Source organism: Phalacrocorax aristotelis, chromosome 6 (assembly GCF_949628215.1).
Source record: "Phalacrocorax aristotelis chromosome 6, bGulAri2.1, whole genome shotgun sequence".
Classification (NCBI taxonomy): Eukaryota; Metazoa; Chordata; class Aves; order Suliformes; family Phalacrocoracidae; genus Phalacrocorax; species Phalacrocorax aristotelis.
In genome coordinates, this window is record NC_134281.1 from 25,409,640 (window position 1) to 25,427,310 (window position 17,671).

Here is a 17,671-nt window from a genome sequence, read left to right on the forward strand (position 1 = left end):
CCACCAAAATGGCAGACAACCCCATGTAAAAACTACAGATGGTAGTGGAGAAGCAGACCCAGGTAACATATGAAAGCAGATACGCTTGCACCCAGCAGCCCAGCCCGAACCCCACGTACATTCTCCCATAATTTAATAGATCCTGGAGTTATATACCTCAACTCTGCCAATGTGTGTGGTCCTCTATGGGTATGTCTGCGCTACTGCTTTAGTTGAAACAAGGTGTCTTGTGACGTGAAGCCTCTGATCACCTCCACTTGCTCTGCAGAGCAGTCGCCAAGCACATCAGCTGGATTCCCACCAGGCAAAGCCTAATGGACTCCAACAGAGGTCTAAAAACTTGTATACTAGGTTTAAATACTACACTGAGCCAGCGAGAATATCCTTCAAGCTTTAGTGAAAACATTCACTTTAGGGGATCTTTTTCAATGTTCTTGCCGATAGTTGCCTGCCAACCCCACCACATTGCAGAGGCTGCATTTCATCTCCTACTGCTGCTGAAATATTTTTAGGTTTAATTTTTCTAGATATGATTCAATTACACTGTATCACAGCATATCATCACATTTGTGTTGCCGAAGAATGTAAGACATAGCGACATAAGGAGGGTTTTCCCAGAAGAAAAAACAAATAATTATCAAGCTGTTTATAAAAAGAAGTAAACTACTACAAAATGCTGTAATAGATTATTGTGAATTACTCACATCTTAAAGACAAGCTGCCTGAATATCTTTTACTTTAATAAATCTGCTATTTGAAAAGATTATTCTGTAACAAGTAGAATCAATAGGTGTAGTAGACCGATTTCATAAACATAAGAACTACTACAAAATTATTCATTACATTGAAGAGTATTGAAGTTTTGACATGACAAATTTAATTTTAAATGCAAGTAATTCTTTTATACTGAAGAGGAGATATCTGTAAATTTGTTTTTCTTAAAATATGTCTCACACATTCACTTTAACTGAAAAATGTTTTTAAAGAAAAATGTGATACTGAAGACAATACATGACTAGAGTTTAAAATATTGTAATTTTTGCATTAGCAAAAATAAGTACAGGATATTTTTGAAAGGTAGTTTGATTTTTTTTAATAGAATAAAATATATAAAGAATAAAAACACTACTACACAAACAAAGGGCAAGTTCTACTCACAACTTCAAGATCCTCAGTAGTATTTTTAAAAAGTGATTTCAGTGATCTGTTTCTGCACATCCTGGTCACTTAGGTGTTTCAACAGTACATTTTAAACTTGAAAGAAGTATTGTAACATCCAATAGCTTACCTCTGTTATGAGTGAAATACACTGAACATAGTGTGGGAAATACTGTCTATTTCAAAGAGGTAAATGTTAAAGCTGGAAACATACTAAAGAAGTGAAAATCCAGGTAAGAGGACATTCCAGGAAAGGGGAGCAGAAGTTAAGGTCTTAGTCTTTTTCTTACCTAATATAATATTCATTCATGTCACTCTTAGCTGAATAATTAGAAAGAACATTTTGCTAAACTCAGTTTTCCTTAAGAACTCTGAAAAAAACATTTTTCCACTGCTAGAGGTTCAGATTTCTTCTGAGGTTTTCCACATCTTAGCTTGTTACTAAAGGAATCATAACATTTTACTTTAAAGTACCATAGCAGGAAATGTTAGAAATCACAGTAACTCTGATGCAATATTTTACGACATTTCTTTTCAAAAAAATTCTCATCTGTAACACTTCCTGAGTGAGTAGGAAGCACAAAATTCAAACTTAGAAGTCTGCCAGTGTAGCATCCTAATTTGTAAGACATTAAATAATAATATAATGAACAACATGTGCTTTTTGAGGGGTCACATTAATAAGGATAAAGATGACAAGTCTTTTGCTGGAATTCAGTGTTAATTCAATAAAGCAGAGGGAATGGAAGGTTTGCCTGAGTCACATGCTAGCATCTTGGCACAAATATTCTCACCAGAAATTTAAGTAAAAGCACAAACTGGACTGGGACTCCCTGAGGGAAGAACACACATGAACTTCTACTAATTTTGTAAAGCATAAGGACCTCTGGCAAGGAGTTTGCTGTACCACTAACACCAGTAATATTTCAAAACTCTAACTGCAGCATAAGTGCTCAGTGCACATAAACATCAGAATGGGTCACTGAGGAAGCAGTCGGCTTTCAGACTCTAGACCTAGATCTATGCCGTGTGGCTGTAGTACTAATTAGGGAATATACAATCTAATTCCAAGGTACCTAGTTTAGCACTGCAATGAAGTTGTGGGACCACCTAGCAAGTGGATGCTGTGAGGTCCTTCACCTTTGGCAAGAGCTCCAGGAAAACATCCTCAACGGTAACTTGCTATACTCCTTCACATCCTTCCTTAAAAATTTATTTTTCATGATATGTCACCAAAATATTTGCCTAGCTCACTGGTAGACTACAACAAGTATCTACTATGTTAACATTTCTCTTTCGCATTTTATAGTAATACCCACATATATTAATCATCTTTGTCCACCATCTGTGGCAACAACTGCCTATTTTCTGTTTTGTGCTGACACAGATTCAAATCTAGTGGCACCCTAGTCCGCTGTTGGGACCCAGTCATACCTCTGTACAAAGAATCACATTAAAGAAAGCTCAAGCAGACTCATCAGGGAACATTCACAGCCCTGCAATGCAAATGTAGCTTCAATGGTCTAAGAGGGATATAGACTAAAAACCTGTCTTCCTTTCAGTTAACAAACAGTAGCAGCCAGAGAGTATTTTTTCTACACATGCATTGTAAGTTAATGTCTCCATAAGGGATGACGTTTAAAAAGTATATACACAGTTCCTTCATGAACCTTGTCAAGTGCTCATGCATATTCTGGGGAAAAAAAGAAGAAACAAATTGCACGTTTTCTGTTCATCAACTTTCACGTTTTTATTCCTTGCTTCACTGACAGCCTGAAACCCCTTCCAGCAATGGTTAAAGAGCTCTGCAACATGCTTCAGTATTGAAAAAATGCAACTTCAGTCACCCTGACTTTTTACAAAACTACAATCTTTACTTAGAAAGATTTGGCATACTTTGAAATAACAGGCATATGACAGAAAAGTGCTAAAGAAACAGGTATTTATCTGTTTATTGTACCCATTAAAAAAGGTAAGAATGTGCTGCTGTAACACTTTCCCAGAGAAGAAACAGGAAATACTCTGTTTAGAGCAGTGTCCTTAAACTGGATTCAGCAAGGTATGTGGAAAGCTACTTATGAAACATTGTGAGTGAATGAATCAACAAACCTGATGATACAGAGGGTGATTACAGTGGTTTGCAAATGGAGAAAACACACACACAAAAAAATCTGACTTCATAGCAGCAATGCTCTCTTAATGATGTGAGTTCTCAGATTTTGATTTCAGAATAATAAGCCGTGAAGATGGCCAGGAGATCATTTCCCTTTATGCCACCATCTGTCTGCCAATGCTTTTAAGCTAGCATTCCGCTAGTTCTGCAAGAACTTGGGAAAACTGAAGACCCATGGATTTTTGTTTGTACAATTTCTAACTAGAAAAAAAACCCAAACAAACAAACAAAAAAACCCAAACATAAAAACTCAACTAGCCCCCAGGGTGATGTTAAGTGATATTTGTGTGTAAGTTGACTTTGGTTTTAAACACACTTAATCGGCTTATGTTTTCCAAACTTATGTCACAAGTACACCATATACCGTGTTATAACAAATTAACACAAAAATATTTTCAAAGACATCTTTTGGATGAAAACTTTTAAAAGTATTTTACAAAAATAACACAAAATAAATTACTTTTTTTAAAAAAATGAACAGCTATAAAATCCATGAACCAAACAATGTGTAACATCAACATAACGTGAAATATATTACACTGAAAGCTGGTTAATTACCATAGTGGTATGAAGCTTCAAGTAGATTACTAGGCACTTTTTGCCCAAACTATAGTCACTCATTCAGTGGTAAAGTCCAACTGACAGAAATACCTGAAACATAATTGCTAAAGCTTTCTAAGATTCTAAATTCCTCAAAAAAGTGCAGATAAAAAGGTAAAAAGGCTAAGCATTATGCCACGCAGGACTCGCAATGTTAGCTGCTTTCCTTAAGTGGCTGTGTTCAGCTTAGCTGGAGTTCCAAAAATGGTGTTAACAAGTCAGCCTTCTCCATCTTAGATGGGCAATTCTATTAAGGCTTTACATATCAGAGTAGAGAGAAGCAAGAGCAGCTCCAGACACAGGGGAAAATGGATAAAAAGAAAGGCTGTGGGGTTAGACATGAGCAAGTACAGAGTAGCAGAACAGGCTTGTGCTTTGCTCTAATTGGAAAGAGTGCTTATTACTTGCAGAATACCAAGCAGTAATACATGTTGTGCTCTGTACCAGCCAATTTGTAACTGCGTCAATGACCCCAGCACCACAATCCAATATCCTCAAGATTCCCAATACCTAGAAGCTAAATCTTTCAGCAAACAAAAGAATGGACTATCATGTGGGAATTTAAGAACCAGTAACATCCATAAACCACTCTGAAAAATTGCTATTAGAATACCTAACATAATGAACAGGACAATGAAGGGCAACTAAAACAAGAAATTATATATTTTGAAGTACTTTAAAAAGCATTATTGATATTTAATATACTTTAAGTATATAAATATACCTAGGTTTATTAATATACTTAATATAAGACTGTATTAATTTAAAATTTAAAAGTTTTAGAAAGCAGCAGTTTGTGGCATAATTTTAAAGGACAGTTTTATTTTTTTGGGGAAGAAAGGCATAGCACAGAGTAGTCCTTAAGAAATCACATCATCTCAATTAGGTGCAAAGTTCTCCAGCTGGAAGACCAGGTCTACAGCAGCATCAACATCTGGCACAATATGATCTGGTTCTACTAAACCAGGATCAAATCTAAAATCTCTGTGGCCATGGAACACCGTTTCAGTTATGCTCTCGGTGGTATCCAAGGGCACCTCTGTGTGAGGGTTGTAAACCCCAGTACAAACCAGAACAGACCTACAGTGGGCAGCAGCTGCAGACGCTAATTCCGTCTCCCAACTGTTGTCTATTTCATCATCCTGAGAGAGCGCAGCAGATCCTCTGCCACTAGCAACTTTGGCCTGAATCCGTGATTTTGAACATTTTCTGGAGTTCTCTTTGAGATAGCGATTGTAAAGGTTAGCACCATAGACATCAGTCATGATATTATCTCTGGAAATAGAAGAAGAAAGTTTAGTCGACAGTGCAACTTTAGTTGCCAAATTTCAATCTTGTGAAAGGCATTCTTATGGTTTCAATTTAAGAGTTTATTTTATACTTTACATAACTTTATGTGGAAGTATGCAGATAGAAAGAAATCCAATCCTATAGTTATTTTATTACACCATTTTCAGTAAGCATGACATACGATAAAAGTTAATAACTCTCCATATTGAAATTGCACAATGGGGCAGGGGGAGAGGAAGTAAAGGATAGGTACTAGCAGTCCATGAATGAGCTTATTATATTACCAAACGTCTTGCAGATCCTGGGACAGTCTTTAATACAATACAGCTTTATCTCTTTCTGTGAAAAGGATTCTATGATGTGGCAGGACACACAGTAGCGTATGACCAAGATTAACAACCTCACAAATAAATTCTAGCTCTGCATTCCCTAATAACCATCATTCACTCAAAGCTTGTTGGTGTTACACCAGTAAACCTAACAAAATACCTATGCAAATTCTTCTTGTTAGATTTACACAGCCTGTTACAGAAAAAAAAACCTAGGAGAAATCTTAGTTGCATATAAACCTTTTGTGCTTCTACAGAAATTACGCACAGAAAGCGCACGTTATTATTACTTTTCAAGATTAGAAATAGTGAGGCTCAAAAACGTTACAAAAAGTATACCATAGCACCAAGAATGTTCGGTGGTCCCAATGGTATGAGAAACAAAGCTGTTGGAGTTGTGTTATTTTTCACTGCTGGCATTTATGTTGCGAGTAATTTCCTGATGAACCAGGAAATTTATGATTTATGATGTCTTACCCGACAGCATAAAGAGTTTGAATAGGCTGCTTCCATTGCCTTTCTGCTGCTTGAGCCCTGACGAGGTATTCTGCATACTGGTAGGTCAGCTTACTAGGTTTGCCCACTAAAGCCTCGTACTTCAGATCTTTGCCAGTGATCTTCTTGTAAATGTTTTCCAAACAAACCATGAATGTTCCATGCCCAAACCTACACAGAGATAAAGACAAATCAGTGTTAGGTTAATGGTTGGACTCAATGATCTAAAGGTCTTTTCCAACTTAAATGCTTCTATATTAAGTACAGATTTTAAAAAGCAAGCCTTTTTTATTTCATGATCTTTTAGGAGTAAGCCATATCCTGTAACTACCAAATTTCCTGCCATTTGCACGCAACATTTCCACAGCTGTTTCACTGAAAATTAGCTGAACAATTAGCTTAACAATAAACACTGCAATAAACACACATGACTGGGAGAGCACAAGAGTTATCTATTTTTAAAATGTAGCAATGGTTTGTATTAGCGTTACTTGCATTTAAGTAGATACCCTAGTTATAAAACCAATGCTTCTTGAAACAATGCCTAGCCTACTCTCTGCAGTGAGCTAACAGAATCAGCTACACTAACAAAGAGGAGAAATGGAAAGTTAGGATCAGACAGAAGGAAAATTAATCTCTCCTTAAACACAAGGGAATACCAAAACCCACTTGTAATATGGAAACAAAACACCTTCATGGGTTTCTCCAAAAAACAGATGCAAAGGAGGATCAAGGAACAAACTCTAATTTTACAGCACGCTTTCGATAACTCAGTTATTCTGATCAAGGTGGAATGAGTGATGATGGGTCATCAACCAAGCCAGTAATTCAGCAATTCAGAATATGTAATCTTATGATGAAAAAAGCAGTTTTACTTCACTACTGAAGTCAGGGTGTGGGATTAGAGATGAATTAATGTGTATCACTTGAGAAATATGGAATTATCAAAAACACAAAAGAAGAATAAAAGGTTGCTATACAACAATCCTACATCTAATGAACACAGATTGGTACAGCTGCTCAAACCAGGTGTCTACAGCCTAAAAAAAAAAAAAAACAACCCCAAAACACTAATATAATGAGAATCAGAAACCAACAGAGATAGATGTATGAATAAAGAAATCTCAGTGGCCTAGAAATCAAAATAGTCTTTTAAGGAAAAATGCTACAAAGGAGGCAGCAGCTGTACCACTTTTACATGTGGGACAGAATTAGCTTTTCTGAATTCTGAATTAACCCTTTGTTCCCTCTCTCCACCCTGTTTGTTGCTTTGTATTATGAAATACCAATAAATAAAGATAAAACTATTTCCAGTAATTATTACCAACAGCTTAAAACAACTTAGTCAAGGCATTATATTCCAATAATGAAGGTAACAACACTGACAGATACAAACTCATCATCCTGTCAAACCCAAAGGAAAAAATGAACTTTATATTGGATCTTTCCCAAAGGACACAACTGAAATGACGTATCTTATTCATTGTAGATATATTGGTGGCCTTACTTGAGCCTGAAACTATCACACAAATGTATTTTGCCAATGTGCTAATTAGAGATAGTCTTTGCATCCAAGTAAGGCTATCTGACAAGATCGTTGATCCAAGATCAAGGCAGCAGTCCGGTCACGATAACAACAATTTCAGCATATGTTCAAATTTTAGACTGGGGAGCGGGGAACAAAACTATTAAAGAACTACCTTCTGTTGAAAACAAAATCAAAGAAAACCACTATCAGAGGTCATGCCACCTTGCCCTGTGTGTGTTACTTGTTTTTTATGTTCCTTAAAGCGCTCACTATATTGTCCTCAGCTCAAAGCCACTCTCTGCTTTCAACTAGCAGGGTCAATTCTTTACACTAGCAGAAACTGTAGGGTGGAAAAGAAAAATACCAAAGAAAGACCTAATGAAATGTAACAACAGCCTTGATAATTTTGTATCTTTTTTCCTTCGAACTGAGACTCTGAGGCCCTCAGGCAAAAACCTACTCTTCCGGGAGTGGGGAAACAAAAAGGTTTAGAACTGAAAAGCAGTTTCTATCGTGAGTAACTGATTTCCTGAATGCAATACCATAGACAGGAATAAGGCAGTATTTGCTGAATGTGCATTCCTTTAGAGACATTGTATTCAAAGCTGAGACCTACTGTGAAGCTATAGCAAGCGTTTTGTATAAAAGTAGCGACTCTGAATTCCACTGAAGAAATGAGGAAACCCCAGATACATCACCTTATAATTGCACTTACCTTGGAGACTGTGCTTCAGCTACCCACATCAGATCCATATTACAAGCAAGTACTGGAATGTGAGGGTAATTTTCATGGTGATAGGGATTTCCAGGATAGCCACTTGTGAGCAAAACATCTATTATCAACTGAAGGTTGGTTTCCCATCTGACTGGCTCCCCAAACAAAACAACAGCTATGAGAACAAGGATTATGGAATTAGTTAACTGGGCACCAAATCTCTGACACTAGAACTTGGTCTAAAGAGACTGAACAAGTAATTTGATTTAACCATGAACCGATGAAATAGTCACATTAACTTAGGGTTTTAATATATTACATACCCATTCATTCACAGAAGATCTCAGAAGTAACAAGACCCCACTGCAAAAATCTACAGGTTTAAGAATTTTTTTTTATTGGCTAAGTTTCTCCATAGTACCACAAAATATTAAAATCTAAATTGTTTTTCTAAGTCTTCCATACCTCTCTGAATTCTATGTTTACATGCAGTATTTAAATAATCCATCAGAGATGTTACCCTATTAACCTTAAAAGAAAATGTTAATGTTGTTTTTAGACATTTTTCTGGCCTGCAGCAATAAACATGGATATTTTTAAATCCTGAAGTCTGGTTTCTATTTTCCTGTACTTCAGATGAGATGAGAGTGCATATAGTGTGTTCAAACAAGATGCTTCTCACACTACAGCTCAGAAATGACCATCCTGACTACTCTAAGAACAAGACCAATTATTTCTGAACACATGCCAGTTCATTCCTCATTTCTGAAAGGAAGGCAACAATAGCCTGTTAAAGGCAGGTGAAAAGGAAAACAGACCTCACCTACTTCCAAAACTTAAAAAACCGCACACATTAGAAAAAACAGCTTTATCACACGTGATACATTCCAAATTAATGACAGATGCCACTAACAAGGAAATTTTAGAATTGCCTCAGCCAACTCTCTGAAGTGCCCAGCAATCTGAAAATTAATTCTAGTTATAAAGTACAATAAAGATATTTCATCTATTAATGGATAGTTGCAAGTTAAATAAAGATAACTGACCCTCAATCTTGGGAAGCTCCACGGCAGAGGGATACTGCAATAAGAAAAAAGTGAAAGTTTTCTACAAGATTAAACATCTCTTACTATTCTTAACAGAATAAATTCAAATATAGCTCCCACAGTTGCCTTCTGCACCGAGAGGAAATGCACTCTCTATTTTTGTATACACTCGATGTCAGCTTACTTAGAAACCTGTATTTCAGTTCTGAAGCGAAATCTAATGGCAAATCGACAGCAGATAAGTTAGTGTGTTCTACATTCGCTAGCCTCCTACTTAACTACTTAACTACCCCGGCAAGTAATAAAGCTTCAGCTGATTGATTGATTTATTTGTATATGAAAGTACAGCCGTTTAATTTTCCACAGGAGAAGAGGCCTCTAGTATCAACAAGATACTATTTAAAAAATAGTTTTTGAAATTTATTTCTTTAACACTGCTAAGAAAGAAAAATACATTGTCATACATTTGCTAAAGAAATAAAAGTTTCCACTTCATGATTTATCCCCTCTGGTGACAAATACATTAACAGTTTCTTGAACTTCTACATCTGCACAGTTGAGAAGCAAGGCAAAAGGTGATAGTGTAACTGAGTTACGGATTCTATGAACCACAAAGCATTTCTTCACTTCACATGGAAAAAATCCATTCTATGTATTGACTCTGAATATGTACAATACATGCATGTATTTACTGTGTATGAGTTCACTTTTCCTGAAATTCTGCACAACTCAGTTGAAACTATACTGTACACACTGTTAATATTTAAATAATGGTATAAAGAGGAAAGGGAGTCCTCTGCAGAAAAATTAGTTATCTGCAAAGCATTAATTTACAATCAAAGCGACCTCACAGCCTAGAAACAATACCAAAGCAATGCTATAGTGAAGGAAAAAGCTCGTTTTATCTTTCACACATCTGAGGAAGCTAGTAAGCTTTCCAACACAGCTTTTGAATTAGGTATCTGTACTAAATTTTAAGTTTTCCCACAACAGGAAGTTACAAAACCAAAGATTATGTTAAAGAATTACCACTGATTTAAAAAAAAAGTCTATACAGTTGTTCTTGAAAATGCTGTAACAAAACAAATAAAGAAGCAGAAAAGCAATGTCAAAATACAACCTAAGAACCACAGCATTAGCTTGGTAGTTTAAATATTGACCCCTATTACAGAATATAACCTAATGAGCAAACAAAGAATTTTTAAACAAAAATACTCACCAGAACGTTAGGTCTTCTGTCATGGTCAACTGCATCTAGCAAAGGGCGTTTCTCCCGCAGTGTTTCAATGGTAATAGGCTGACAGAAACCAAGGCTGGGCAAATACCAGTTAAGGATACAGAATTGCTTATATTAAAAGATTGTAAAAATTGGTAATTCCATTCATCTGGTAAAGCAAGTTATGTAGGAATGAAAGCAACATATCAAAGACTGACTTTTTCTTATATGAGATAAAAAGATGATCAGCCCATTATTTATAAATGGGAGACCCGTGTGTCTGAAATCTTAAATTATACATAAATCTTCCTCAAAATGAGAGATTAAAAGTAAGAAGCCGCTTTATACCTGCAATGCTCCAAGATCATATTTACATAAGCACAAGAAATTTATCGGACAGCAAGGCAACATCTTGTGTAATAGGAAAGAAATATGAGCTAGCTGAGGAAAAAATACTGTCCCACAAACTGTGCTTGCCTTAGGCCATTATAGCTGCAAACGTATTGCTAGATAAATACTGTAAAGTTCAGCCTCTTGCAAAATGGTGGACTGACCAGTCAGGGTTAATTATACTCTACAGGCAGTTAAGATAAATACCAAAACACATTAAAAAAGGAAAGGAGAAAAAGGCGAAAAAATAACCTGCTGATTTGCATAGTAGTGCTCTTAAATGCTGATATATCCCATTAATTTAAACTTAGTTAACAAGAGGTAATCAAACTAAAACTGCTCATTTGTGTAAAAAGTAGTTGTGGTGCTACTCTCAATAAGACGACAATGCAATCTTACAATGCAAGTGAAAATAAGAGCTTGAAATATCTCAGTTATACAAACTAAGCCACCTGATTTTGTATTGAAATTAATACCACAGGCCATTTGTAAAGTCATTGTAAGATAACCTTATCCCGTATGAAAATGCTATCTAACAGAAATACGGGTTTTATATCTTGTATTCAGTCTTGTAATATACTTTTCTCTTAGCCACGCCTAACAAATTTTGACAGTTAAGTGGAATGTTCCTTCAGTAACTTCTTCTCACCATTGTATTTGAAATAAAGCTTAGACTTAAAAGTTGCATATCCATTTTTTACAACTTCTGATTTACACCAACTTTAATTAAAATCTCAATAAAGGAAGAAGTGAAGAAGAGAGTTAATGGAAGCATAAGCAAAGATTATGCAAAAGTTAAGGTCATTAAATTACAGTTTGAAGCTTTGATAGCTCATTATTTCAACATAATTCAAGGTTTTTGGGGGGCAGTTAGTATAGAAGCAGCAAAATACTTTCAAGTATAGTTCTACTCTAGGTGTTGGTTACAAAAACAATGTGACCTGGCCTGGCCTCATAGAACCATAGAATCGTTAAGGTTAGAAAAGACCCTTAAGGTCATCGAGTCCAACCACTAACCCATCACTGCCAAGTCCACCACTAAACCATATCCTCAAGCACATGGTTACAAGCAGATCTTCAGACACTGAGCTAAAAGTCAGATGTAATAAATAATAGGTAGAATGACACGCTCTTATCCTCAGGAGAGCACAAGCCTAAAGTGTTTAAAGTAAATGCTAAAAAGTAGTGTTTGAAGTAAACACTAAAACTAACGTAGAAGTCCAAAGTCTAAAAATCTGAAAGTCTCAAAAGTAAAGCATAAAGCTAAAGCGTCATTTACATATGAGTAAAAAAAAAATAATTTCTCTTTGTTCTGTTTTTAACAAGGAAGGAAAAAAAGTGAAGCAAATATCAACACATCAAAACATAAATATGACATCATAGTAGGAATTCCTTACTACTGGATTTGTAGTGTTGAAATATTTGGTCTTCACTTGACCCACAGGATCCCCTGAGCTTGATTAAGGAAAGTACTTAAACAGGAAGTTGGGGGGGGGTTGGGTTGTTTGTGGTTTTTTTTTTTTTGAAAGATACTCTTGAGCAATATCAAGAAGTGGTCCTTGTCCAGATACAAGAACACATTTTTCATGATAACGCTTGAACATCCGCAGAGGACTGTGTGACATCATCACTTGATCTTGTGAAATCTGTTTGGGATTTAAAACCAAAAAGAATCTGTTGTTTTTCAGACAAGTTATTTATATGTAGATTTAGTTAACAGATGTGACGCATTCTGTGAGTTACAAACCAATCATACATGTCTACTTAAAACCCTACCATATCATTTTCTCCTAAGTTTCACAGACAACATATTGATAATATGCCAGAAAAAAATACATTACTGCCAAATTGTCGTACTGACCCCTTTCAGCTTCTAGAATTACTCTATTCAACATGACCACAAGGCTTTCTCTCCCAGTTTTACAGAATCACCAAATTAATTTAGAAAACAAACAGGGGAGAACAATCAGAATTGCCCAAGTTCCAATGCTGTCCCTTTGCTAGACTGCAGTATGGATTTAATTGTATCAGAAGACCCTCTTTTAGTTTACAGTTCTCCATTCTTCAATAGGCATAAAACCAGTAAAGTTATAATCCTAGAAAGATGCTGTTAGAAATTGATACTTATCACCTTTACAGATCTACAAAACCCAAAAACAACTAAGATGTTATTTTACCCATGACAGGATTTTATTGATACAAATATGCTCATGTCTGCTGGCCTTGAAACACAAGGCACCACAGAACTAACTTTATGGCTTTATCTCAGCAATGTTCAAACACAGTCCCCAACAATGGAGAAGTCCTACTGGCTGCAGCACCTGCAAATCAGGGGAGAATAAAGTTTTATCACTTGTATCAAAAAAAGGCAGGAAGCTCCTGTCTTGCACATTATCACAGAAGGCATTCAGCTTGATAGAGCAGTTTCATATTACTGGAACACACTTTTTTACTCAGAAAGAGAAGGTAATATTTATTCCCCCAATAATAATGTTGCAAAGAAATACCATTACCATGAGCTTTACCACTGGAAAAATCAGTACCTTTACCAATGGAAATACCATTAGCTTTGGACAGCATTTTTTACTTTTTATAATACCTCCAGCAAAGCATTTAAGGGGGCTTAAGGGAAAATAAAAACTACTTAACTGAGCAGCATTTAATGGAAGAAAATACATTTGACACATTCACCATAAGTAAACAACTAAATAAATAGGATTGAAGCTACTTACTGGAACTCCCAGTAGATGAGACAACTGATCAGCTTTTTTCTGGCGAAGGCAATTCCCTGCATTGGTGACAAATACTACAGGCACCACGAATTGTCCCTGAGAATTAACTAACTTTTGAAAGGCTGTTTTTGCAGCAGGAATTGGAGTCTTTCCTCGTACCAGTACACCATCGATGTCAAAAAGAAAACCAAAAGATGGCAGTATATTGAGCTGTAAAAAGGAATTGAGAAGACAGAGTACATTAGTTATGCCCTTACTTATGCCCGTTTGATAAAGCTTACAAAAGCTGAAGCCCAATGAAAGCAGACGCCTCCGCAGAGAACAGATCTTTAACTTTGCATGTTTTAATGTGCCTTACAGACACATTACACTACAGTAACTACTGTGTAAAAAGGAGCACTACAACCCCCCTTTCCTTATGCATACAGCCTCATGAGTTCTACCTTGCTTTATGACTAGTTCCAGGACATTTCAGAAGATTAGGAGGAATTGAGTTAAACTGATAAAAAGAGGTACAAAATACATGCTGCTGTGCCAGCTAGTCACACTTTTGATTGATTCAAACCCACTCTATTTCACAGGTAATTTCAATGCACAGAACACTAACAAAGTAAACAAAAGTACACTTTTCAGCAGCAGGTAGGTCTTGAATGCAAATATCATACTTGGCTTGTCCCTTACAAGATGTTTAGACACTAAAATTCTATCTACTGTCACTTGCAGTTTTCTGTTCCACACAGGTTTGACGACAGCCAGATATCTGTTGTGTTCCTTATACATCACTTCAGTTGGTTCTTAGTTTTATATCTGGCAGACTAATGCCTCTTGTTAAAGTTCATACCTTTTTAAACAATGATGCTGTCTGAATTACTAAAATTTATCTTGTTGCCTGCCTTGGAGAAGTGAAGAACTGGGCTTCATGAGCCCAAAAAAGGAGAGCAATGCTAAGTAGAGGTAAGAAAGATGAGCTGGGTGATAAGCCTAAGGAGTGAAGACAGAGAGAGGCCTGTCCAGCAATGAAACCGTTACTGAATCAGGCTCAAAAAGGATGGGCCAAAAAGGGTCTATAATCTAAACATCATTTCTCTCCCAGGCCTAAAATGGAACCAAAGACTCTCAGGATTTATGATCCCCTCTTTCATCATTTGATGAAAAAGGAGAGCTCAAGCACAGAGACCAAGCATGATGGGGAGAAGAGGTGCAGAAATCACTTCAGCTGGTGAAAGGACAGCCTTTGCTATTCAAGCTGCCCCAGGGCACATACTGACAGCAATCCTGCCCACTGTTTTTCCCATGCAGGGAGAAAGGCATTTTGTCTATTTAAGCAGCACTTTGTCCCTCCGCAATTATTCATCTGCTACATTTTCCTGCAGCTGGGTATAGCACAGAGACAGACACTGCCACCACTATGAGGAACGTGACTTAGCTAAAGACATTCTTGATACGCTGGCTGGCACTGCTGCCTTTTCTAAAGCCAGGAGACGCAAACATTTGAAAACTAAGGAGTCTGAGTACATTCCCCAACAGAGCCCAATTTAATAAAGTGAACACTTTAAATGTATTGCAATATTGCTGATTTTAATTAAGCAGTTGGGGTTTGTTCAGTTTTACATGCAAGTACTCCCCCCTGAAGCCCTGTCTCCCCTATATAATCATCAGCCCCCTATTTAAAAACAAAAAGCCCTGCAACCTTTGTCTCCAAGTTGCCTGTGACAGTTTCGTGAGCACTACACCAGAAATAACCCAGCCGCTACACAAATGACATCGCAGCCTTGCCGATAAAGCTACAGTAATTACCTCAGGCTATTCACTGAAACTATACTATAATGGTTTTGTAGTAAACACAGTTCTTTGTATTAATTTTGCTATGTGTAAATAATGCAGATTACAAATGGGAATTTTACACTGTAGCAAACAATTAAAAAGAGTCTTTTGCTAAGTATAGAGAGAAAAAAAGAAATAAGAAGGGAATTCAGCGTATATCCACCGGGGAAATAACGCAATCAATAGCTAGTTTGGGTTTTTGTTTAACCTTTTGTCCATGAAGGAATACTCTCTTCGCGACAGGAGAACTGCAATAACAGATACTAAAATAAGCGAGCTGCAACAACAAAGGGGAGAGGACGGGGCCCCGCGCTCCGGGTGCCTCCTGTGCGCGATCGTAACGACTGTCCCTCGTTCGTCTTCGGTCACAAGGTAAAGCGAAAGCGGCCCTCGCAGGAAGGGGCCCGCAGGCTCCGGGGGAAACCCCGGTACCGACCCCCCAGGTCCCGGCGGGCGGGACAGCGGCGATCCCTCCGGGCGGGGGAGAAAGACAGGTCCCCGGGAGCGGGGTCCGCCGCCCCGTCTCACAACCCGGCCGCCACCCGATGCCCTTTCGGTTTCGCTCCGGCCCGCCCTGCGCGCCTGGAAGCGACCGGCAGGGCGCGTCCGGTTCCCGCCCGCTCCCGGGCAGCCGCCGCCCCGGGCTTACCTCGCTGCCGCTGCCGCCCCCCTCCGCCGCCGGGGCTGGCAGGCGGGCCGCTGCGCCGCAGAGCCCACTGGGCGCCGAAAGCCAGGGCGGCCGCCCCACCGCGCCGCCCCTGAGGAGAGTGTGAAGCAGCGACGGCAGCGCCCGCCGCATAACGGCGGCGGGGCGGGAGGAACCGGGAGGGAGCGGCGGTGCCCACCGAGCGAGCAAGCGAGCAGCCTGCCCGCCGCCGCCCGGGCTCACACCGCCCCGCGCCCCTGACGTCACACCGCCTCCAGCTCTGACGTAACACGGGCGGCGCCAACCCAGCCCAGTCGCCGTGAATCATAGAATCATTAAGGTTGGAAGAGACCTGTGAGATCACAAAGTCCAACCGTCAAACCAACACTACCATGTCTCCCCTAAACCCTGCCCTGAAGTGCCACATCTACGTGTTTTTTGAACACCTCCAGGGATGGTGACTCCACTACCTCCCTGGGCAGCCTGTTCCAATGCCTGACCACTCTTTCAGTGAAGGCATTTTTCCTAATATCCAATCTAAACCTCCCCTGATGCGGCTTGAGGCCATTTCCTCTCATCCTATCACTAGTGACTTGGGAGAAGACACCTCAAGCATTACCTCATGGAGGAACGTCAAAGGCAAGTCATGGGCGGTAACAGCAGAAACAAACCGCCCCATCCTCGCACAGCAAACATTTCAGCCGCAGAGCAAGCAGGTGGGCAGCACAAAACCCGCAGCACATTGTGCTGGTAGGGGTGGACCTGGGGTTTTGGCCACTGTTTTCCATTTGCAGTAGCCAGCAAACATTTGCAGAACAGCCGAGACGCCAGCTCCGAGCTGGCAGCAAGCCCAAGATCCATCCAGAGAGCTCAACTGCCTGACCCTCCTCAAACTCAGCAGGAGGCAGTACCACCTTAGCAGCAAAGGAAAAGGGAGTAGCACAAGATTTCTAACAAGGAAATAATGGATTTTTTTTCCTTAATAACAAACCAGACATTCTTTCTGGTTCTTCAGGAATCAATGCTTTTTAGAATAAAGCACATCATGTATATACACAAACACTGCGGTATCTTGGATGTGGTACCTGTATTGCAAAGACACTTCCCAGCAACTAGACTTGAAAGTGAGAAAAGAAGCACAAAACATCATTAGTTACTTGATACTCTGCAAAGCTGTCTCTCTTTATCTTGCTCATCTGCTCATACCAATTAGGTAAATCCACTTATTGCCTAGTACTCCCTCAAAAATATTGCTCACCACCCTGTCTCTGAGACTCCAGGGAGAAACTGATCCTCCAGTGATTGCATTGCATGCACTGAGACAAAGATTAAGGAAGGTGTCTTTCAATCTGCACCACTTACATGGCTGGCATTAAAGGAAACAGAACTGAATGCATTTCTAAAACACAAAAATAAGCCAAAACCGATGTAAAGAACTGAACAGTTTGGGAGGTTATCCCTTCAAAGCTCAAGCCAGGATCATGCACAACACAGAACTCTAAGGCAGACAAGAGAACAAGCTACATATT

At 38.7% G+C, this 17,671-nt stretch overlaps 1 protein-coding gene across 1 annotated transcript; it reads right to left on the bottom strand.

Moving 5' to 3' along the window:
- Nucleotides 1–3,086: 3,086 nt before the first annotated feature.
- Nucleotides 3,087–16,414, bottom strand: LOC142058828 (haloacid dehalogenase-like hydrolase domain-containing 5). Its single transcript, XM_075096718.1, has 8 exons — nucleotides 16,146–16,414; nucleotides 13,673–13,882; nucleotides 12,474–12,586; nucleotides 10,554–10,647; nucleotides 9,335–9,368; nucleotides 8,289–8,463; nucleotides 6,028–6,216; nucleotides 3,087–5,206 (listed from the first exon to the last, which is right to left on the bottom strand). Exons 1-8 carry the CDS (start codon nucleotides 16,293–16,295, stop codon nucleotides 4,810–4,812), a joined length of 1,362 nt encoding a protein of 453 aa, XP_074952819.1. The 5' UTR covers nucleotides 16,296–16,414; the 3' UTR covers nucleotides 3,087–4,809.
- Between the last annotated feature and the right edge of the window lie 1,257 nt (nucleotides 16,415–17,671).

Excerpts from the sequence above, each read along its gene's own strand:
- LOC142058828 (XM_075096718.1), bottom strand. The coding sequence starts at position 16,295 with ATGCGGCGGGCGCTGCCGTCGCTGCTTCACACTCTCCTCAGGGGCGGC. Across the intron at positions 9,369-10,553 it reads ACAGAAGACCTAACGTTCTG|TATCCCTCTGCCGTGGAGCT; the intron begins GTGAGTATTTTT and ends TTCTTATTGCAG. Across the intron at positions 6,217-8,288 it reads GCTGAAGCACAGTCTCCAAG|GTTTGGGCATGGAACATTCA; the intron begins GTAAGTGCAATT and ends ATCTCTGTGTAG.